General features: G+C 42.3%; 2 protein-coding genes across 3 annotated transcripts in view; one reads left to right on the forward strand and one right to left on the reverse strand.

The window, feature by feature from the left end:
- l1cama (L1 cell adhesion molecule, paralog a) overlaps positions 1 to 18,789 on the forward strand; it is a 42,103-nt gene extending 23,314 nt beyond the window's left edge. Inside the window, exons 4-29 of one of the 2 annotated variants that reach the window (XM_041065560.1) lie at positions 1,748 to 1,850; positions 2,346 to 2,548; positions 3,535 to 3,657; positions 3,860 to 4,030; positions 5,054 to 5,168; positions 5,564 to 5,748; positions 6,315 to 6,446; positions 6,537 to 6,680; positions 6,761 to 6,872; positions 7,202 to 7,362; positions 7,500 to 7,659; positions 8,571 to 8,695; positions 8,844 to 8,945; positions 9,340 to 9,537; positions 9,630 to 9,700; positions 9,799 to 10,024; positions 10,134 to 10,249; positions 12,071 to 12,290; positions 12,640 to 12,762; positions 13,021 to 13,197; positions 13,285 to 13,398; positions 13,522 to 13,671; positions 14,013 to 14,144; positions 15,168 to 15,240; positions 15,410 to 15,421; positions 15,862 to 18,789. In XM_041065560.1, the coding sequence (XP_040921494.1) occupies positions 1,748 to 1,850; positions 2,346 to 2,548; positions 3,535 to 3,657; positions 3,860 to 4,030; positions 5,054 to 5,168; positions 5,564 to 5,748; positions 6,315 to 6,446; positions 6,537 to 6,680; positions 6,761 to 6,872; positions 7,202 to 7,362; positions 7,500 to 7,659; positions 8,571 to 8,695; positions 8,844 to 8,945; positions 9,340 to 9,537; positions 9,630 to 9,700; positions 9,799 to 10,024; positions 10,134 to 10,249; positions 12,071 to 12,290; positions 12,640 to 12,762; positions 13,021 to 13,197; positions 13,285 to 13,398; positions 13,522 to 13,671; positions 14,013 to 14,144; positions 15,168 to 15,240; positions 15,410 to 15,421; positions 15,862 to 16,123 (3,710 nt within the window). In that variant the 3' untranslated portion in view covers positions 16,124 to 18,789. The remainder of the gene's footprint in view (positions 1 to 1,747; positions 1,851 to 2,345; positions 2,549 to 3,534; positions 3,658 to 3,859; positions 4,031 to 5,053; positions 5,169 to 5,563; positions 5,749 to 6,314; positions 6,447 to 6,536; positions 6,681 to 6,760; positions 6,873 to 7,201; positions 7,363 to 7,499; positions 7,660 to 8,570; positions 8,696 to 8,843; positions 8,946 to 9,339; positions 9,538 to 9,629; positions 9,701 to 9,798; positions 10,025 to 10,133; positions 10,250 to 12,070; positions 12,291 to 12,639; positions 12,763 to 13,020; positions 13,198 to 13,284; positions 13,399 to 13,521; positions 13,672 to 14,012; positions 14,145 to 15,167; positions 15,241 to 15,409; positions 15,422 to 15,861) is intronic. The other variant, XM_041065567.1, reaches the window with a different exon arrangement.
- A 108-nt stretch (positions 18,790 to 18,897) lies between these two features.
- ribc1 (RIB43A domain with coiled-coils 1) lies at positions 18,898 to 21,755 on the reverse strand. The gene is made up of 7 exons (XM_041059874.1): positions 21,557 to 21,755; positions 21,158 to 21,375; positions 20,930 to 21,044; positions 20,515 to 20,633; positions 19,669 to 19,905; positions 19,162 to 19,328; positions 18,898 to 19,011 (listed from the first exon to the last, which is right to left on the reverse strand). The coding sequence occupies exons 1-7, from the start codon at positions 21,753 to 21,755 to the stop codon at positions 18,930 to 18,932; spliced, it is 1,137 nt and encodes a 378-aa protein (XP_040915808.1). The 3' UTR covers positions 18,898 to 18,929.
- Positions 21,756 to 22,160: the final 405 nt, after the last annotated feature.

Below are 22,160 nucleotides of genomic sequence, written 5' to 3' on the forward strand. Positions count from 1 at the left end.
GCCTGGTTCTGTGTGCCTTTTTTCTGTATGCGAGTGTCTGTTTGGGCTCATTGGTTCCCAATAGGTGAGATCCCTGCAGGAGCAGGGAGGAGGAAGTGTGAGGAACTGCTGTCTGTAAAGAGGCAGCAGGGCTGTCAGATCAAAGACACGGGAAAATAAAGAGGAGTTAAAGCACTAAGCACCGGCTCCTCTCCTCCTCCACAGCCAATAATGGATCAGTGCCTGCAGCCCAAACTTCAATTTGATCAGCTGAGGAAATGGGCTTATTTCCTCTGTCAGTGGGAATTCTTTCATTAAATTCCCTCACTCTCCCTATCTGTCTATTTCTGAATCTTGTTTGTTTTTTTCCCTCTATCTCTGTTTCCCCTTGCTCGGTTTTTCTGTATGTGCTCTCTCTTAGCTGCGCGTCCATCGCTCTTCCCTGTCCGCTCAGGTCTCCGTCTCCATCGCCTTCCCTTCATCAACCACAGCCCCCCTTCGTCCTGTGTCCTCCTTTACCCATTTACCTACATAATGTAAATGCATCTCTATCTTGGGCTCTGTCTCTTTCCCTTAAAGTCAAATTAAAGACTCTACCAACAAGTATCAAGCTGTGACCTCTATTCCACTGCAGACAGCCTAAGTGTTTAGTTACAGAGGCTATGTGGAGAAAAAGATTTGAAGGACCATTTAAAGGACCAGTGTGTAGGATTTATTGACAGAAATGTAACATAATAATCATAATTACGTTTTCATTAGCGTGTAATCACATGAAATTAAAAATCATTTTCGTGTTTTTGTTAGCTTAGAATGAGCCCTTCATATCTACATAGGGGATGGGTCCTCCTCCACGGAGCCCACCACCTTGCACTGCCGTATTTCTACTGTAGCTCAGAACAGACAAACCAAACACTGGCTCTGGAGAGGGCCTTTTGCATTTTTACATTACCTGAAGGCCAGTGTAGGTTCTCCTACATTCTTGGAAAGGGAGGGTTATTCGGGTGGTTGCAGTCCGCAGCGTCACAAATCCTACACATTGGTCCTTTAAAGTATTGAAAAGCAGAACATAAAGATACGACATGGGCCATAAAGCATGTGGAAGAATCAAATACAACACTCAACACATCCCAGCATGCTGGTTTTTATGAGTCCGTTGTCTGGGCATTGCTTTATGGCTGTTATGGACAGTGATGACAGAGAAAGAGAAACCTCCTCTGGTGGTCATTACTTTTCTTCCTTCAAAATCCTTGCTTCATTTCCCTACAGACTCTTTCTCTCCTTTTCCCTGTCTCTCAGTCTCACGGGGAGAACTATGCCATATATCTCTTTTACATGAGCTCTCTCTCGTACATTATGCCGTATCAATTTCCTCTCATCTCAACCCATTTTCTCTGCCTGCTCTCTTACTCTCACTCTTTTCCTCGGCCTACATTTCATCTCTTTCCCTGGGGAGTCTTTTTAAGTGATATTGACTGAATATTCTTATCGGCAGCTGTTAAACTATGGAAATGAGTGATCTCTCTAGTTATTCTGTCTTGTTTACTAAATCATTATCAGCAGCCATAGGGATGTGTATGATACAGTCTGTGTGTGCACAGTAGCATGCAGCATAAAAGCAGGTCATGTGAACTTATATAGGTAAAGACTACAGCACTATTGTGAGTATGTGTGTGTCTGTCTACCTGTGTAAACCACATAGGTGTGTTAGAGCACCTGAATGTGTGCTTGATGATAGAATGAAAACACTTCCTGTTTTTGGTCCTTGCAGTCAAGAGGCCTCCAGTGATCACCATGCAGCCGGAATCTGTCACCGTCTTCAGTGTTGAAGACCTCGTCATGAGCTGTGAAGCCTCCAGCAATCCCCCACCCATGTTAGTCAGCACACACACATCCACACAAACACAAAAAACACAGTCTAAGTCTGAAGATGCTGTATTAGTCATGGAGGAGCCGAGTGAGAACAGTGACCTTCCCTCTCCTTGTTCGGTTGACATCTACATATTAGTATTACATGAGAGCACAGCTTCTCCCAGTCAGAGTTCTCATTTCAACAAGGGATAAATGTCATTAAGCCCTCGAGCAATCTTTTCAGAGTGTCTTAGCTGCTCTGAAGTGGAAAACTGCTCCGATTGCCAAGGAAAAGATGAATATCGCAATTACACAGCACAAGCTTATGAGTCCCGCTGGGGCATCTCGTGTAAATTTTGCAGCAATTCATTTGTGTCCTCAATTCCAGTGACATGTAAGGACATCTTGTGCATGTTAAGAACTGTCTTTAAAGACATGGAAATCATTTTTTTGACTTTGATATTTGACTGAGCACTCTGTGCTCATTGTTACTGATTATCTTTTTCTTTTTTCTCAAGTTTCCGATGGACAAAGGATGGAGAGGAGTTTTACCCAGCCAATGACCCAGAGCTGAAAGTTACTGAGGATACTGGCTCATTCGCATTCTACACACTCAGTAATACTATGGACACCCTGAAGCAGTACCAAGGCAAATATGTCTGCTACGCATCCAACGAGCTGGGGACTGCCGTCTCTAATGAGGCCATACTCAGCACTGATGGTAACAGCATGCTGATCGCTGATTAATCCTAAAGCAAAGTCATTAAATTTTGACAGTTGATAATTTAAATATATTTGTATTTGCTGGTTTGTAATCTGTATTCTGTAATGTAAAAAAAAAAATGGCTTTAGCTGTGAGAGAGGAGTCACATCTTTTCAAAGAACATCAAACAAACTAAACATCCTCTGATATGTTTTCAAACAAACAGCATCACATTAGAGGAGTTACGTGTCTTTTACAGATGCCAGTTTCAGTGTTAGCACCTCCTGTAAATTCCTTCAAGGTCCAGATTAGAAGCGAGCTCTGGTGTTGTCGGTTTTATCAGCAATAACCTAGAGATTTACAAAGCTGTGAGCTCATTTGTTACCAGATGGAGGTTCACACTCAGACCTCAGAGTACCGCTACCCAGAACATAATTACATGCAATAACATGATAATCAGCATATACTTGGGTACATACAAGCGCGTGTAAACACACACACACACACACACACACACAGGGTCCCCTGAGCAAAAGTGAAGAGCACCTCTGTGTATCCATCCACCTGTGTGACTGGCTCTCTCCTGGGCGACCTCCTTCCTTCACAGTTTCCCTGACAACGGTTTCCCCAGAAACGCTCTTGAGTTGATGTCATGTGAAGCACTCTTCAGTAGCTCCTGTGAGGTTATCAGCAATGGGAAGGGTGGGGTGGGAAGGTGGTGGGGGTGGGGGGCAAACACATATGACTCACAAATCATGTCACTATGCTTCTGCGAGACAAAAGACAACCTGGCGCCTTCTCTGAAGATGCTTTCCCTCAAATCCCTAAAGTTCTTCAAATAGAAATGACTAAATAATAGTCCATCCACTTTATTGTGTGTTGACCTGTGATCTCAAGTCTCTACATAGCGTAGTAAATGAGTGCACAGGTGTTTGTGTATATCATTTGTGTGCATCTACACAGACTAACAGGTGTGTATTTTTTCCTTTCTTGCCTGCCTTTAGTTCCTCCAACCCAGCAGAAAGAAAAAAAGGTTACTGTGAAGTCTGAACTGGGAAGCAGTATTGTTCTGAAGTGTAACCCCCCACAGAGCTCTATGGAGCCTATTATCCACTGGATGGACTGGAGTGAGTACACTACCTTTCTGTCTCTGCTTCCACTGCATCCTGTCCCCTCAAAAATATCTTCCGCTCAGACTATCTGTCCATCCGTTCTCCACGTTTATCACATTATAGAGAGGTGGTTGATTATTTATTTCTGAAACATTCTGAAACGCTAAATATATGTCATCATTTTCTCTGTCTTTCCGTTTGCTCCCTCTCTCTTCAGAGCTACACCACATCCAGCTTAGTCACCGAGTGGTGGTGGGAAAGGATGGCAACCTATACTTTGCCCATTTGACAACCGAGGACAGCAGGGATGACTACACCTGCAATGTCCAGTACCTGGCAACACGCACTATTCTGGCAAAGGAACCCATCACTCTGACTGTCACCCCATGTGAGTTTTGCTCTGGATCAGCTACTTTCCAATTCACTTTGACTAAACTGATCTAACCTGAATTGAACGGGGCTCCTGAAATGCATTTTAAATCCATTTTCTTTTGATTTATTCTTATATAACGTCAAAGGGTAGATTCATTTAAATTCCAAAAACCATATATTCTGGCGCACTTCTGGTGCTACTAGAAATGCAGATAGTTTTTGGTTTGCCTCTTAGAGTTCTGCTGCCACCTCAGTATAATGAAGGTGAATGGAGTTTCATCTGCAGTGCTTGTAGCACTGACAAATTACATTTTAAAAATTCAGCATTCTCTTTCCAGAAACCTTTAGCAGAATGCACTGTCAACAGTTTTTAAATGGACATTTTTTGGGTGTAAAGTAGTTTCAGTGAAAAGTTAAAGAAGACTAAGAGTCTATAGCAGCTCTGTGAGGCTGTACACATTCAACAACATACCAACATGCTCACAATGACAGCACATGTATAATGCATTACCATCTTTAGTGTGCTAATGAAAATAGTGCATATTAAATTGGCACACACAGCAGATAGTCAGCGTGAGTATTTGTTGAGAGCCACTGAGGCCCCGTAGTTAAACCAAAGTCAACTCACCCCCATGTGGTGGCATGTTGTGCTGACCAAAGCAGTGACCATATCCAGGAGACAGACCTAGAACCGGCAGGGGGCCCAGCGCCGCCTCAACCCAGTGGTAATGAGATGCAGCTCACAGCAAGATGTGGCTGCCAGCATCTGTGGCCCAACTAGAGGTCAGAAAGATGAGCACATGTTAACATGAGACCTCTGTGTGTAGGTAGAAAATCTGTATGATGATATGTTGTTAGTCAGGTGAAGTCTGTAGAAAGGCTGTAAAGTCTTCTCCACAAGTCTCCACACCCTGCCATCTGTGTGTGTATGTGTGTTTGAGAGTGGCTGCTATGTCAGCAGGACGGCAATCAGAAAATTACCCATACATATGTATGAATCCTCCTCTCCGTCTTTGTGCTTTCACCTCTCTTTCTCCAGCCAATTCACTAGTACGGAACAAGAGACCTCAGATGATGAGACCTACTGGAAGCCACAGCACTTACCACGCCCTCAGGGGCCAGACCTTGGAGCTTGAGTGCATCGTCCAGGGCCTGTGAGTGTCTGCGTGTGCATATGCATGTGTTTCTGCCCCCATCAATCAGAAATTTTGAGTCGCTTCTTTTAATCAATCTTACCTGCCTCCCCAACCCCAGCCCCATACCTCACCACGCTCTCTTCTGTTATGTATCTTTTGTGGTCTCTTGCCAACTCTGCTTCATGCTGACTTTTCATTTTGATGTATTTCTCCTCTTCTCCCTGCATGCCTCTTTCTTTCTCTGCACGCCGTCTTCATTTTATGTCCACTGCTTCTCACTTTCAACCACCACAACCACACACTGCTGTTTCTCCTCTCTGTTTTACACATCCTTCCTTCCTCTGTTGCATCTTTCCCTCCTCATTCTTCCCATTCTTGCTAAACCTCTTCTTCCCCTTTCTTCTCTTCTTCAGTCCAACTCCTGACGTGTTGTGGCTGAGGAAGGATGGTGAACTGTCCGAATCTCGAACAACGAAAGAAATGTACGACCGCCGCCTGCGCTTCAGTAACATCTCAGAAAGCGACGGGGGAGAGTACCAATGTAGAGCTAACAATTCCCAAGGAAAGATCACACACACTTACACTGTGATTGTGGAAGGTATGTCATATACACACACAATATATTATTATTCTTTCCTTATTACTTATTTCAAAGTTAGCTGTTGTTGAAATTTTGTTTTATGTATTTTATATGCAGACTCCAGGGAGAGCTAAATTTGTTGTCCCTATAGATTTAATATATTGTAGATGAATACATTGCTCATACTCTTGTACATAATCATTCAGATATATATTGTGTTAAGTGTTGTGAGTACAGGTATATGTGCTATCCTTTATTGTGTGTGAATAAGGATGAGTATATCCCACAACATGGCAAAAATAAAACTACAGTTTTAAATTGGTAAAACTTGTTTTAATCATTTACCCATATTTAAATCTTAATGGAACTTCTACTGTGCGCCACCAACAAACACACTGACAGCCTGATACAGAGGCAGAGCAGCTGTCCTCTGCACTGATGATCACTTTCTTCATTTTTTGTGTGGCATCTTGTGTGGTTAAACACAAAGAGTTCTGTCTTGTGTGAATGTTTGACACGATGTAAATAAAGAATATTATGCTTTGTTTGTACTGTATGTTACTAACATATTCTGTCCCTTTTAGCTGCTCCCTACTGGACCAAGGAGCCAGTCAGTCAGCTGTATGCCCCAGGTGAGACTGTCAGACTAGACTGCCAGGCAGATGGCATCCCCTCTCCTACTATGAGCTGGACCATCAATGGGATTCCCCTCTCAGGTCAATACACACACCCACCTGCACACACATACCTCAACACACAACTTTGGGCACTGCGCGTGTACTGACGGGATGTGTACTTTCTAACAGAAACCAATAAGGACTCTAGACGTACTCTGAAAGGCGGATCTCTAATCCTAAATGAAGTCAACTTTGGAGACACTGCCATATACCAGTGTCAGGCCTCCAACAAGCATGGAACTATCCTCACCAACACCAACGTATATGTCATTGGTGAGTCTTTGTTTTGTACATGTTACTTGTTAAACAGTTGTGTGCGTGTGCCTCATTTCTCTTTGTGTGTGTTGTTTCAGAGCTGCCTCCACAGATCCTTACTGAGGATGGGAACTCATACACATTTATAGAGGGCCAGAAGGCTTTGCTGGAGTGTGAGACCTTTGGTTCTCCTAAACCTAAAGTCATATGGTGAGGCACATGACTACGTTGCTTTTTATTGTGTTCTAGTTTGCTGTTTGGCAGATTTTCATATTAACAAATTTCACTGAGGCGACATTGCGTAGGTAGCTCTTCATATGCATAAATTAACAGTCAAATGCTGTTACATCTGGGCTGTGAGTGTGAATTTTGTCAGTGTGGCAAGTATCCAACCATGCCTTTGTTTTTTTTTTGGTTAAAAGTGGCAATCAAACTGGTGAATTTATAAGCCACTGCTGTAGAGGAAAAGGTTTATTTTTCACTAAGGTCTTCGAGTTTCTGATGTGTGTGTATGTTTTGGGCGCATGTGTCTTCTCCAGGGAGAGTGGCAGCACCTCCTCCCTTCTGGCAGATCCCAGAGTTAACCTACTCACCAATGGGGGGCTTGAGATCTTTAATGTCACCCATGACGATGAGGGCTTGTACACCTGCTCTATACAGAACACCAACTTGTCAGTCAGTGCAGAGCTGGAAGTACTCAGTGAGTGAGACGCACAAACACACACACACACAGACAAAAAAATACACAGAGTCCCTCAACAACTGATGTTATTTGCAGTTATTTGCACCTCATGCATCTTGTCTCAGGATCATATGTCTCCTTGCTTTCTCCTCTAGACAGGACAGTTATCCTGACTCCACCACAGGCTCTGAAGGTGCAGCCTGGAAACACAGCAATCTTCACCTGTGTGGCCTTAGTTGACCCCAAACTCGGCTCTCCACAGATTCAGTGGAGAAAGAACAATCAGAAGCTGTTTGAATCCTTCACTGATGAAAAGTAAGACTGGATTCTTTATACTGGAGAACGGACAATAATGAGGATAATCTCATTATTATCAGTATTGACAGGATGATTATTTTATCCATTTTTGTTCCTTTGTGTATTTGTTTGTTTACTGTGCTGAATTTTAATGCATAACCAGGAACATGTCAGACAACCTCTATACATTACATTTCTTTTTATCATGTATACATTTTTATATTTTTATAAATTGTTCCAGTTACAAAAATAAACAAATTTCTGCTATGACAAAAAATGAGATGGAATAGGATGAGATGATGAGATAGAGGGACGAGATAATAATAATAGTTATACTGAGGTGATCTTAATTAAAATCAAGTCAAGTCAGTTTTATTTAGTGTTGCATTAATTAATAGTAGAAGTTATCTCAGGGCACTTTTCATATAGAGCAGGTCTAGACTATACTCTTTACAATATTATTTACGGAAATCCAACACTCCCCCTTGAACAAGCACTTGGCAACAGTGGCGAGGAAAAACTCCCTTTTAACAGGAAAAAACCTCATGGGCTCAACTGGGCTCTGGGTGGGCGGCCATCTGCCTTGGCCAGTTGGGTTGACAGAGAAAGGACGGATGGGAGGGGATCTGGATCAAGAGTAGGCTTTTTAAAGAAGTTTAGCCACAGCTACTTTAAAGGACTGTTACTATATTGCCTGTTAATAAAGGCAGATCGAGGGTAAAACTTGCATCTAATAGTGAGATGAACACAGTGCTAAGGCTCCCATTCTCAATGTCCACATGAATATTAAAATCACCTACTATATTTACTTTAACTGTATGAAGGATTAAACCTGATAAAAAATGAGATATGATTAAGTTTAGGTTTAGGGCTGATTAATAGACTTGAGAAGTAAGGTAAGGCTAACAACCATGGCTGTATTTCCACAGATATACATTTGAAGGACCAGACCTGATAATAGCTAATGTTGGGCCTGATGATGAGGGCTTGTACACCTGTCAGGTCATCACTAGGCTGGACATGGCTGAAGTCAGTGGCACCCTCACTTTATGTGGTAAGATCACTTATCATTTACTGTATCATCAAAAACCAGCAAGTGTATTTTTTTTTTCAAAATTAGAGAGACCTGTTTGTTGAAACTTGCCTGTAGACAAATAATTTACAGGTAGTTGCTGTAATGATATTATCGTTGTCCCCCTCAGATCGTCCAGACCCTCCTGTTCTCCTCCAGCTCACTGATTCTAAGCATCGCTCAGTCACCCTTAGCTGGACTCCTGGAGACGACCACAACAGCCCTGTGCTAGGTTTAGTACAGACAAACCCACATAAAATAATGCATGCAAAAATACACACCAGCACCCACCTGCCCTGTTCTTCCTGTTTTTCTACTGGTCAGTCTTAAAACTGCTCTTATACAGATACTGATATTGATTGTTACATACAATGTCCTTTCAAAATAAATTTCCATCTTCAGGGGAAACACCAAAATAACAACAATAAAACAAATACATGACAAATGCAAACTTCACATATGTGAACCACACTATACTGGGGTCATTTACAATCTGCAACACCAGACTTTTTTGAAGTTCAAGTGTCTCAGTATGACTTTATCTCCCCTGAATGTTTATTTACGTTTATTACTTCCTTACTTTTTACCTCCTGTCTTCAAATCAATCCTTGACTCTGTCTCTGCAGAGTATGTGATTGAGTTTGAGGACCAAGATTTGAAGGAGAGGGGTTGGGAAGGGCTGAAGAGAGTAAGAGGGAACATGGAGCATGTCAGCCTCCCTCTGTGGCCCTACATGTCCTACCGTTTCCGGGTCATTGCCATCAATGATGTGGGTAAGAGTGACCCCAGCAAACCATCTGAGGTCTGCAGCACACCTGCTGCAGGTAAGAGCCAGTGTTTTGTAACCTCAAGTTTACACTGCAACAGTAAACCCCCCAAAACATGATACTGAACTTTTTTTTTTTTTCAATCACAGCTCCAGACAATAACCCTGAAGATGTGAGGAGTGAATCCACAGACCCAGACACTCTGCTCATCACCTGGGAGGTACACCTATTACCGGGATGTACAATATTCTGAAACAACAGCAAACAATTTTTAAAAAAGGGTTTGTGTCTTAATGGCTGCTGTTTCCCTCATTACAGGAAATGGACAAACGCAACTTTAATGGACCTGACTTCAAATACAAGGTGCTGTGGAGGCGAGTGGTGGGCAGCGGGCCCAAATGGCACACCAACTACACAACAGCACCACCGTTCTTTGTCAGTGATGTTGGTAACTTCTCTGCCTTTGAGATCAAAGTTCAGGCTGTCAATGAGAAAGGGGTGGGACCTGAAGCGGACCCTGTCATTGGCTACTCAGGAGAGGATGGTAAGATATAAAAAAAACACCTGCAAAACAGTTTTTCAGTTCTTTTAGTTGGAATATTTCTGCTTATTTCTTTCTCACCATCTCCTTCTTGTCTAACATTGTCTTTTAGTTCCATTGGAGGCTCCAATGGATGTGGGTGTTGTACTAATGAACAGCACCACCATCAAAGTGACCTGGGCAGCAATAAACAGAGAGACGGTCAGAGGACACCTGCTGGGATACAAGGTACTGATTCTGTTTCTCCTCTGGTGTTTGGCCTAACATATTCAGCCCCTGTCCTCATGAATAACACATATTTGGGGTTTTCGACGGGGACAGCCACATCTCGACTTGGCGGGGGCTTCAGAGTTCTCATTAGTTTCAAAGTTGTGAAGAATGAAGACTTTTTTTTGTTTTTAGATGATCTCACCTTCAAAACGTATCACACTCACGCTGCTCAACATTCTTCTCTCTTGGGTCTTTGATACTTCCTTGCCATACTTTAACTTTTTTCAAACTGCTTTTAGAAAACCCAATTTTTATGCAGCCACATAAAAATGTCTTCTCAGGTGTGACTGCACTTGTAAGTAAATAAGTACAGCGATCTAGCCAAAACAAAATAAAAGCATGATTAATCATGCTAGTTGGGATACAATAGACCTGTGTTTGGCAATGTTTGTTAAATGGAAGAGGCATGTACGAGCTACCAATCTGGTAAGTCGATCAAAGCCTGGTCAGATATTACACCAAGATTTCTAAGATTAGACTGTACAGCTGAAAAAAGGGACCCAATAGAGTGAGAAACTTGAAAAGCTATGCTATCTGAAGCAATGATAAGGACCTTAGTCTCCTCTGCATTTAGCTGTAAAAAGGTGTTAGCCATCCAGACCTTTATCACAGTTGGGCAATTGTGAAAAATAGACAGTTTATCAGTGTCATCAGGCTTAAAAGATACATAAAGCTGAATATCATCAGCATAACAGTAGTAAGAGATGCCTTTAAATTTGCCAGTAATACGACTTAAGGGAAGTATACTAAGAACAGTATAGCACCGAAGACCGAATTCTGGGGCAAACCTCATGAAGGAGCAGCAATTCCTGACATGTAGGGATCAAACAGCACAGAAAAATTGAGGGATAGGAGGAGAACCAGTCTAAGGGGCTCCCAGAGACACCCACCCAATGCCTAAGCCTATCAATCAGGATGCTGTGATCTACGTTATCAAAAGTTGCAATGTCCAGCAGCACCAAAACAGCATTCACTCACATCAGAAGACATTATGTCATCGGAGACTCTGAGAAGAGCTGTTTCAGTGGAATGCTTCTGAAGGAAGCCAGATTGGAATGTATCTAAAACGTTGTGTGAAGTCAAGGTGGCAGTGAGCTGTTTGGCAAACACTTTCTCTAAAACTTTTGAGATAAAAGGCAGCTTAGATGTTTTTGGTAAGGGATGGCCGAACAATGTCATGTTTAAAATAAGACATAGGGACACCACCAGATTGCAGGGAACTATTTATGATAGAAATCCAGACATGGACCAATAGACCCTAGCACATTTTCAAGCACGGAAGTAGGTAGAACATCTCCTGGGCTGGAGGAGGATTTCATGCAGCCTGAGGTCTTGCAGTGAAATAGGGGAGAAGGAGTCCAAAATTGATATGTGAGATACAGGAATGGCAGTGTTGCTGATGGTGTCAAACAGGACTTTGGATTGTGTTTACTAGAGGAAATCAGGTTGGCAAAGTAAGAAGCCCTCACATCTTTAACCATGTTGTAAAGCTTAGTCAAAAGATCTTTGTTGTGGAGACAGTGCACAGTGGAGAGTAAGTGTTGCTCCATCCTCTGATACTTACACTGGAAACAATGAATGGTGTTGTTTAACCAGGGGGGATGAATTGAAGGAGGGAACAGGTCTCAATTTTCTAGGAGCCACATTATTTAACACATTCATAATATGAACTGAATTGACTATAAGATGTTCAAGAAACATTTAAAATTTCAAATGTAGGTCAGAAACGAATCAATGATTTCTACTTTCACCATTTCTCTTTTTTCTCTCCGGCTCCAGATCTACTTGACCAGGACTGGCTCTAGGAACCACCACCACAGAGGCCGTAGGGCCAAGGAGCCAGAAAACACTTTGGTGGTGGAGACTGGGGCCAACGAGGAGAAGAAGCTGATCAGTGATCTCAGACCGTACTCCCACTATAACCTGGCCGTCACTGTATTCAACAGCAAGGGAGAGGGACCTGCCTCTGACACGCTGTCCTTCAAGACTCACGAGGGAGGTGAGAATGAGAAAATGAGGAAAAATCAGGGGTGGAAGAGGGAAGGGCAACAAGGCTGAAATGGGGGGAGGAAGAGTTTTAATTGCAGACAGTGTTAGACAGAGATGGAGTAAGATGGGAGGAAAGGAGGGAGGTAAGGGGTAGTACAACAAAGGAAAGGACACTCATATCCAGACAATGACTGGGTGGAGTGCAATGAAGACAAAGAGGGTGAAATTGATGAAGAGGTAGATCTTATTGAGCAGACTAGGCTATGGGGGAAAAAGTGATGTCATAGTAGATCAAAATAGTATAATAATGCCTTTTAAATCAAGTACACTTTAATCAGGTCTGTCTGTGTTGTTGCTAGTTCCTGGTCCTCCCATGTCCCTGGTGTTGGACAGCCCATCAGAGACAGAGATGAGCCTCCACTGGACACCTCCTAGCCAACCCAATGGAGTCCTCATTGGATATCTACTGCAATACCAACAGAGTGAGCAATGTTTACATTTAATCCTTATCGTTCCAGTGCACATGCAACATTTAAGACATCAGTAAAAAAAAAAAATCAGTGGTGTGAATAACACCACACACATACATTTCCAGCTAAATCAATAACACCGGAGAAGTGTCAAAGGCCTAGCCTCCTAATGATGCCCATCAGTCAGTCACATGTCACCCGTAACGATGTGTTGAAGATCAAGTAGTGATTGAATGTTTTTGGGTTTTTTTTTGGTTGTGCTGTGGTCAGTTGTGGAGAATGATGACCGCCCCATGCAGGTAGAGAAAATAGATGATCCCACAGTCACCCGCCTCACGCTGAAGAACCTGGACCATCACAGTCACTACCGCTTCTACCTGAGGGGACGCACTGCTGCTGGGGATGGAGAGCCCATCATGAGGATGGGTGCCACCACTCTGGATGGGGGTACAAACCACATTCTTTATAGTCACAAATATGACACATACAGGACTAGAAAGCATGAATTTGATTCTATGCCTGAATGCTTTTCAGTGCCTCCTGCTAACATCACCGTGTCTGTGGCGGAAAAAGCAGTTAACCTCAGCTGGGTGGCCAAAAAGAGACACAGGAATGTTAGCTTCCAGATCCACTACCTCAGGAAGAATGGTATGATATCTGCATTAATGTATGCACATGGGAATCCTCATTGTACTTCAATTAGTTCCTCATAGTAATAGTTTCACAATCCTGAAATACAATAAAGAAACCAAGGTTCACGTGCTTTTGCAGAAGGCGAGAAATGGAAGAAGACAGAGAAGTTGAACTCCTCTCAGTCTTTCTATCAGCTCCAGGGCCTGACTCCTGGCTCTCATTATCGTCTACGCTTCATCTACAACAACAACACCTTCTGGGAGACACACATTGAAACAGAAGGAACAGGTACTATGAGTGTTCTGCCTTCATTCATCCTCTGTTCTTTCATCTTCTCTGCTCTCTCCTCTGGGCTTCCCACATCTAAATATAAAGCCTGATCCGTCTTGCAGTTCCTTGCACTGTCTGTGTAGTGCTCTCAAAGACTTCTGTGAAAAGAGAGCTTGGTTAGCCAAATGAAATGATCCATTACTGTTTGTTTGGGGTATTTTGCTGTATTCTTTGGTTCCCTGGTGAAATGCCACCCTGTCAGAATGCCACCCTGTCACTCCCCTTGTACTTTCTTCCTGTTTTCCCCATTTCAAAACACTCTCTCCTCTTTTCATGTCCCTCTCCTTTTCAATCTGAAGAAGTGACGGAGGTGCAGCCAAGCTTTGCAACACAGGGCTGGTTCATTGGCGTTGTGAGTGCCATCGTGCTTCTGCTCTTGATACTGCTCATCCTCTGCTTCATCAAGAGGAGTAAAGGGGGAAAGTACTCAGGCAAGTGCAGCCCACCATGATGAGTGTTAAGCATTCATCAGTAGAGAGAAGAAATATTTGTTTGGCGTTTATGAATTCAAATCACACGGGCCTTCAACAAATGTTTTGTAGGATTTACTATATTTGCTTATCCTTCAAAGCCTGTGAACAGGAGCAATGAAATGTTAGACGACTGCTGTGAAACACTTTGTGGTTAACACTGGCCAGTCTGGAGCTATAACACTTGCTGATAATGAAAATGACACAGCAGCAGAAAAGGCCGGCAAGCAGGTACAGGAATGCACCACAGTAAACTAGATTATTCTGACTGGAATGACAACAGTATAATAAGATTGCAACATGTTTAAAATGCTCCCCAAATATCTGCCTCCACACTGAAATTCTTATAGTGGCTTAAACTCTAAATAAATTGCTGGTTTCACTTTGCCAGGCTTCTCCCTTGGAGTCCTCAGATCAAACATGTGGTGAAACAGACCTTCTAAGCTTACACTTCTTTACTTTGATAGTAAGGAAGCGGCTCTGCCCTGAAAAAAAAAAACCCTGTGAAATAATAATCACAAACCACAAGGGTAACTGCAACCTGCAGGCCACTGTCTGACTGGTCAGAGAAAATCAGCCTTTCATCCCTTTCCACACCAGGGAAAAACAAGTGGCTGACTCTGCTTGTGCTAAAACCAAGAACTAATTGAATCCAACCGTCCAACCATACCCACTGGCCTCAAACTTCTGAACAACTAATTTTTTTGAATAGTTTGGAAATACAACAGTAATATTCCTAATGATAGGATTTTTTTCAGGATTTTCAGTTATTACACTGAAAATCAGACAAGAAATTAAATGAAAAGTCCAACTATGAACAACATAAATAAACACATTGTCTGCAGATAGCAAAGTAGTTTTGTTCTGTGTACATATCTTACTGTCTGATAGAGAGTCATTATTGATGTCTGAGACAGATACTTAGAGACAGACGTGGCTGAGATTGTACTGATAATGAAATCCAACAATCTCTCTCCTTCTCAGTGAAAGATAAAGAAGAGGGTCCGATGGACTCAGAGGCACGGCCGATGAAAGATGAGACTTTTGGAGAGTACAGGTTTGTCACTCCTCATGTCTTTGAGTGTTACATTATATTTCTATAGATCCTTTAATTTCTAACTCTATTCAAACACAGCCCTGATTCCCTCTGCACTGTCTGGTTTTCCTAACCCTTTATGTTTCTTTCATTGTCCCCTTTCTCCCCAATGCCTGCTCCTGCTATACAGATCTCTAGACAGGTATGCTGTGATGTGCTTTGCTATCCCAAACCCATTATTTTTTATCCCCTGCAAAATGCCTTTCTTACCTACAGTTTTTCCTGTACTGTTTGGTATAATCATAGTACACTGCATTATGGGGCGCTGTAACTAATGATTTTTTTCTTTTTCAGTTAATCTGCAGATTATTTGCTATCTATCTACGAAGCATTAGAAAACAGTGAAAATGTCCATTAAAATATCCTAAACCCAATAACATTCAATTTATTATGATGTAATGAATTTAAATCACTACGATAATGATGTTGCAGAGCTAGTATTATGTGTTTTCAGCTTGAATTTTGGCTGCTCTTGAAAAAAAAAACATTGTGCTGAATGAAGAATAGTAATCTGATTGTATTTCATTTTTTTACATGCCTCATGACAATATTTCTTGCTTTTGACCTCTTCACACACTTTAGCGATATTGAGGAGAAATGCATGGCCAGCCATCCGTCGCTGTGTGAGGAGAGCAAGCTGTGCAGTGAGGACAACCTTGACTTCAACGGCAGCAGTGTCCTAACCACGGAGCTCAACATGGATGAGTCTCTGGTCAGCCAGTTCAGTCGGCCCAGCGAGGGTCCAGATGCGCTTCATGCCCCGCCGGACAACTCCCCGCTCAACCACACCACCGTCTCCCCAGCCACCAACGGCATGCCCAACTCAGCCACCATCCTCGATTAACCCCCTGCCCCTACATCCACCAGGGACCATCAGACCAAAACATCTCAACACATATGTGCCCATACGCTGTTGTTCCTTACTGACTTGCTGATCTGTACTTTGACAACTAATACACAATCAATATATTGACTATTCAGATGCCCATGGCAGTCATCTGATTGACTGGACTATTTTGACCAAAGGAGTGTCCAAAGGAGTGGACAATATGTTACAAGTCTGACTGACCTGAAGATGTCCTTTGACCCCCCTCACCCTCCTTTATCTGTGTAGTTTACAAAAAAATCTGAACGACTAACATTCATTTCTCTCCCTGTCTTGTCTTTCTTTCTCCCAGAAACCAACACCATGGAAAGATAAAGACAGAATGCTGTACAGGTAGAAGTATCAGAGGGACTGTAGGTGTGGTCCTATAGAGGTACAGAGTAGTACATTGAAAGAGGAGGCTGATGTGACAGACAGCACATACTGCTGTAACTGTCTTGAAACATAGATATTTATCATGTCTTGACTTATTTTGCATATGATTTTGTATATCTAACACCATTTGATGTCTCAGATTGTACTTGCCAGTGACTTTATTTTTTTTATGTGTTCAGAATCCAAAAACACCCTTTTTTCATAATCTCCCTTTTTTACGTTTATCATCATTTTTTTTACTTTTGCGTTCTACACTCTTTATGTAAAACTCATGATTTCTCTTGATTGACATATTTCATAGATCAAGATGTTTTCATCGAAACTAAGTGACGCCAAGTTTCTTACTATAAATAACATTGGATGCATTAAGGGGAACTTGCTGTGAAGATGCTGAGTAGCATCTGATGTATATAGCTGCATCTACATCTATCTATTTAGCCATAATACAGTATTATAGATATGTACATGCTCCTTATATGTTCCTGTGCCTGCTGGGTCTGCATAGAGCACCAGATCGATGTCATTACTCTCTCGCCTTCCCACCAGAAGTGTAATGTCATTATTGGAAAAGATATTGTAATTTTTTGTGTCGAGAATTTTGTGTAGCTTTCTGTATCTGTCCTTGTCTCTTTCTACACTGTATTAAAAACATTGTTGTCTCTAATTAACAATCTTTTCATACCAGTTCATCTCATACTACGCAAATTGTTTGAGGAGCAGTATTTATGTATATTACGGATTAGAGAGTGGAGTCTTGTGGGCAAAACACTCTCCCAGGTTTTATTTTCAGACCCTTATCAATGCAAGTTGATATTGCAGACAGACGTAATGATTACCAGTTGATGTATATTAAAGGCAAACAGTTGGCAGTTACATCAAACGCAGAGAATGTATTCTTTTTAGGGCTGGGTAGACATTGTCTCTACATGCTGATAAAAAAAAAATCTGAGCTTCAAGGTACAGGAGAGAGAAGAGTGGTTATGAGAAGATCTGGAAAGGACAGTTTTTTTCCCACTGAATGTAAATACAACCCTTAAAGATTGTTTTGATGAACCCAACCATGTTTGATAAAAAATGTGAAAAATGTGAAGGTTTAAAATCACTTAATTTTAAAATGTTGCAAGCTGTAATTTCTCTTCTTTGTACTATTGCTATGAATTCAAACTTTCTGTTTTTGACACGACTGCAGTGAGATTTTGCAGTTTTAGCAAAACAAAATAGCTCATGGTCGAGGAACGAAAAAAAAATATTTAAAAGGAAAAAAAATCCACATTGTTCTGTAGATGTTTTCAAGCATTTCAAAATTTGAAAATCAAAAAATTGTACATTAGTGTCATTTAGTGATAGTAGTAGTTACATTACAATGAAAGCTAAGATTGCATTCATGCCCATAACCATCCAGCAATGCATTGCAGTGCAGTGAATATCTGTGGAGTTTTTGTCTGATGCAGTTATGAGAGGCAGGGATGCAGCGAGCCAGTTTGTGCATACCACAGGGAGCACATATATGCAACGCTGCTGTCTCAGTTCTACCTACTCAAATAAAAGCTTGACATTGGCCAAATATCACCTGACACTCCCTGAGGTAAAGAATATGGGATGTCTAAAATGGCTAGTGGCACTGACGGAGGTGTGTGTAAGCTCCCTGTTGTTGGTTATACAGACACACTCAGGACAAATAAAGCTTTTAAAAAAAATCTATTTTCATACAGGAGCAATGAATGACACAAAATATGCCAATATTCTAACTTGACTATCTGCTGCTAAACGTGTGTTTGTCAGTGTTCGGGGCAAATGTTAGCTTTGAATGAGGAATAAGTGTACACACACAGATACTCACTCGACTGCCACTCACTCTTTGCTTTTCATGTGTCGAGGGGAAAGCCGGGGACACTGGCATTTGCTTTTCCACTGTTGTTTTTTTCCCCCCATTTTTATAGTTAAAAGAGAAAAACCTTTTAAAAAGTGAACTGGTTTGTTTAGAGAAGCTTCTTCATGACGCAGAAAAGCAGACAGACTTTAAACAATAACGCCTGGGCGGGAAGGGAGGGGTGAGAGAAAATAAGGGAGGAAGGAGGGGTAGGGCATGTGTGTCCCTGTTGGGGTGTAGATGTGCCTCTTTGTGGTGTGTGGGGTGCACCATTAGCATAATGGGACTGATGGCATCAATACGTATCATGGGTGAACGTCAGGAGTTGGGTGGACTTATGGGCCCAATATAATTGTAACTGCATTATGAATCTACCACTGTAACTGGATATGTGACTGAAAAATAAAGTATGTGGAACAATCTGTACCAAAAAAAAGGTTCCCTTCTTTGTCACTAGATTCAATAGATTTTATTAGCACATTATAGCAGGAAGACAAGCCTGGGCAAGGTGTGAGATGGTCAGCGGGAGTTGGTGCTGAATTGATAAAAGTAGTCCCTGGTGGGTTTGTTGGTGTATAGCTTCTTGTTCAGGTACTCCTGGCTGCAGGAGAAAGAGACACAAATAAACATACATTGAGTAACTGTCCAAAAATGGTTATTTACATCTGAATTCAACATTTTCACCTACTCCCAGAATACATTTGCTGACTACTGCCTGAATAGTGTCTGTATTGTGTGGTGCAGTGCTCACTATGCCTGCTGATCTCTGGCCAGCTGCAGGTTGTGCTGGTCCATCTGGATCCTCTTCTGTCTCCTCAGCTCTGCTGCTCTCTTCTCCTCCTCCTCTGATTCTCTGGACAGCTTCAGGAGCTGAAGGTCCCACGCTGCATCCTGAATCTTCTCAGAAGCACGTTGTCTCTAAAGGTGCCAAGAAATATAGGTCAAAATGCTAAACCTGAGTGGAACTGCTATGTGAGATACCAGGTTTAAGACATTTTTAAAACAGTTTTTTTATGAGTAGTTCCCAACATGGAGGTTAGGACCTGACCGAAAGGTTGCAAGATAAATCTGAGGGGTTCCAAGAGGCTTAACAGGATAAGTAAGCAGATAAAAGGTCACAAGTTATTAATTTGGGGAACCACAGTTTTGAAGGAATTTTTCAGGTCAAACTGAACAGGAACTTGGAGGACAGTAAGACGTGACTTGACCGTGAATTGCTCATTTGTTTATGCACTGTGTTTTAGGGTGACTCCAGTACCTGTCTCTCAAGGCACTGTGCCTCTCTCTCCCCATGGATGGCGCTCAGCTGCTCAGGGCTCATCCCCTTCCACCTGTCAGTCAGAACCCGGGGTGGCTTCCCTCCTCCCACTTCTCTCTCTGCTGCTTCTGCACATTCTGTCATCATGTCAGATGCCAGTGTGTGCCACATCTCTGCAAGATTCTCTCTTTCCTCTCTCCTTTGCTGCTCCTTCAGTTTCTCTGCCCGCTGTGCAGCCTGTGGGGAGGAGGTTGAGGTGAGGCCTTACCAGGGATCCAGGGACAGTTGATTGATCGTTCCCTTGGTAAGTGGAATAGCAGCAGCTTACGAAACCAAACCTCTAATATGTTGTTAATTCTAGATTAGAGTCAAGAGTCAGCCATATGGTGACTGTCCTCCTGAGAGATCCAATCAGTCAGTTGCGTTTGCTTGTGCATCATGCATGTGAGTGGTTATTAGAGAAACCACATAACTGTCAGAAAACACCATGACCTCAAGGACTTGTAATGATGCCTCCCAATGGAGGATTCAGTCGAGTGCATTCAGGCAAATGAGGGTAGAGCTAAATGGGGGCTTTTAAAAAACAGACAAGGCCCACGCATACATCAAAGCAGTTTAACCATCCATGTTGCCTGGTACCAACTAATATGACGGCTGCCTTCCTGCAGCAAGTGTGTGCACGCATCACTTAACATTTTCAATTAGAATTCTTAATTTCAAAATCCCACCTGAGAACACCATGCCACAGCTCAAAACCCCACTGGATTTTGCTTTGAGCATTTGCATCAGCAGGTGGTGTGTGAGCGTCTGTGTGTCCATCTGTGCGTGCACATGCATGTACTATACCAGAGCTTGATTGTAGTTGTCGAGAGCGATGCGGGCAGCTTTCTTACACTCCTCCTCTAGTGTCGCTTGCTGAACCCCTTTTAGGTCCTGATACATCAGCTCCCTGCTCACAAGCATCTCTGTGACACACAGGAGTTGGAAATCACTTACTGTGTGTTTTTCACACCTGCATTAACCGCTACCCATTGTACGAAGCTCTTCAACAACACACTCTCACATCCATAAAGGCTCTCTGGGATGAGCATCCATCAATGCCACCTGGCAATAAGGGCTGTGCGTAGGAGTGTGTGATTGTTTGTGTAGGAAAGCATGAAGCATGTGTGTGATTTACAAAGGCTACAGCGTATAGTATGTAAGCTCATCAGTGATTACAGTGTATATGTGAGTTCAAGTGTGTCTGTTTGTCTCTTTTCACCTCTATGCTTGTTTCCTATGTGCCGTCTTGCTTTGTCCTCCGTCTGTGCTCGCAGGTCTCTCTCTGTCTTTTTCACTTGTTCTCTCTTCCTTTGTTCCTCTCCAATACCCTCTCCCTGCACATGGAACAAGGACACAGTGCTCCAAGGGTAACGTGATTATTTATTTAACCATTTGCTGGATTTTGTTCCACTGCTCTTGATGCACTTGCCAGTCACAGGGAGCCTACCTGAAAGATTTGCATACTGGCAGGCCCCAGCTCACCCTCTGGAATGGTGATCATGAATGCCCCCTTCAGGCCACACTTGAGATCAGCATCACGAGAGTCCTCCACACGCTGATGAGTGGCCCAGTACTGGGCCAGGTCTGTGTGCAAAGCTGCTCGCTTCTCTTTTTCATCAATGTCTTGCTGCAGCAGCATCTCATCGTGAAGATTTCTCAGCTTATCTGCAATAGATTGAAAATAAACTCACTTGTGATGCTCATTTATGGTGAAAAGTGATTTCACAAATACAGAGATCTTAAGACATTGTTGGGGCAGTTAGTTATGCACCACGGTGAATAATGTCCATGATTGAGATGATTTAATTCTGACCCCTCCCTGCCTCTCCTCCCACCCACAGTTTACCGAAAGCTTTATCTCGTTGTCCCTCCATGTTTTGTTTATGTTTTTTCTCCTGGACTTGTTGGTTGAGCGCATCAACGTCCAGGCCCATCACACGTAGCCGGGTGTTGAAGACTCGGGCCTTGCGTGCTGTCTCTGCAGATCTTCGCCTCTCCACAGCCTTTTCGATGGAATGGTCTATAGGCAAGTCCACTTTGTACATGTTCACAGTTTCTAGTGAGGAAGGAGGAAGGAGACACAACATTACATCACTGTTTATAGCCACCACTGGTGGAGGAAGTACTCAGCTTCTTTACTAATATCACACTATGAAAAAGTACTCCATTTAAGTAAAAGTCCTGAATTCAACAGCTTACTTAAGTAAAATTAAAAAAGTACTGTCAACAAAATGTACTAAAGTATCAGAAAATGCTCTTATGCAGAAAAAGGCTAATTTGATGGTGCTGTGTTATACATACATATATATCATAAGATTATTATTACTGATATATTATGTGTAAGTAGCTTTTTACAGTTATAGTTGTTTGTGGTGAAGCTTTAACTTTAATTATTCTATATATAGTTGTTCACTTTCACAAAACATGGATGATGATTTGTTTAATAAAAT

The sequence above is a fragment of the Toxotes jaculatrix genome, chromosome 2 (genome assembly GCF_017976425.1).
Source record: "Toxotes jaculatrix isolate fToxJac2 chromosome 2, fToxJac2.pri, whole genome shotgun sequence".
Lineage (NCBI taxonomy): Eukaryota > Metazoa > Chordata > Actinopteri > Toxotidae > Toxotes > Toxotes jaculatrix.

Excerpts from the sequence above, each read along its gene's own strand:
- ribc1 (XM_041059874.1), bottom strand. The coding sequence starts at position 21,755 with ATGTACAAAGTGGACTTGCCTATAGACCATTCCATCGAAAAGGCTGTG. Across the intron at positions 19,906-20,514 it reads ACAACTACAATCAAGCTCTG|GCTGCACAGCGGGCAGAGAA; the intron begins GTATAGTACATG and ends TCCTCCCCACAG. Across the intron at positions 19,329-19,668 it reads CACAGTGCCTTGAGAGACAG|AGACAACGTGCTTCTGAGAA; the intron begins GTACTGGAGTCA and ends TGGCACCTTTAG.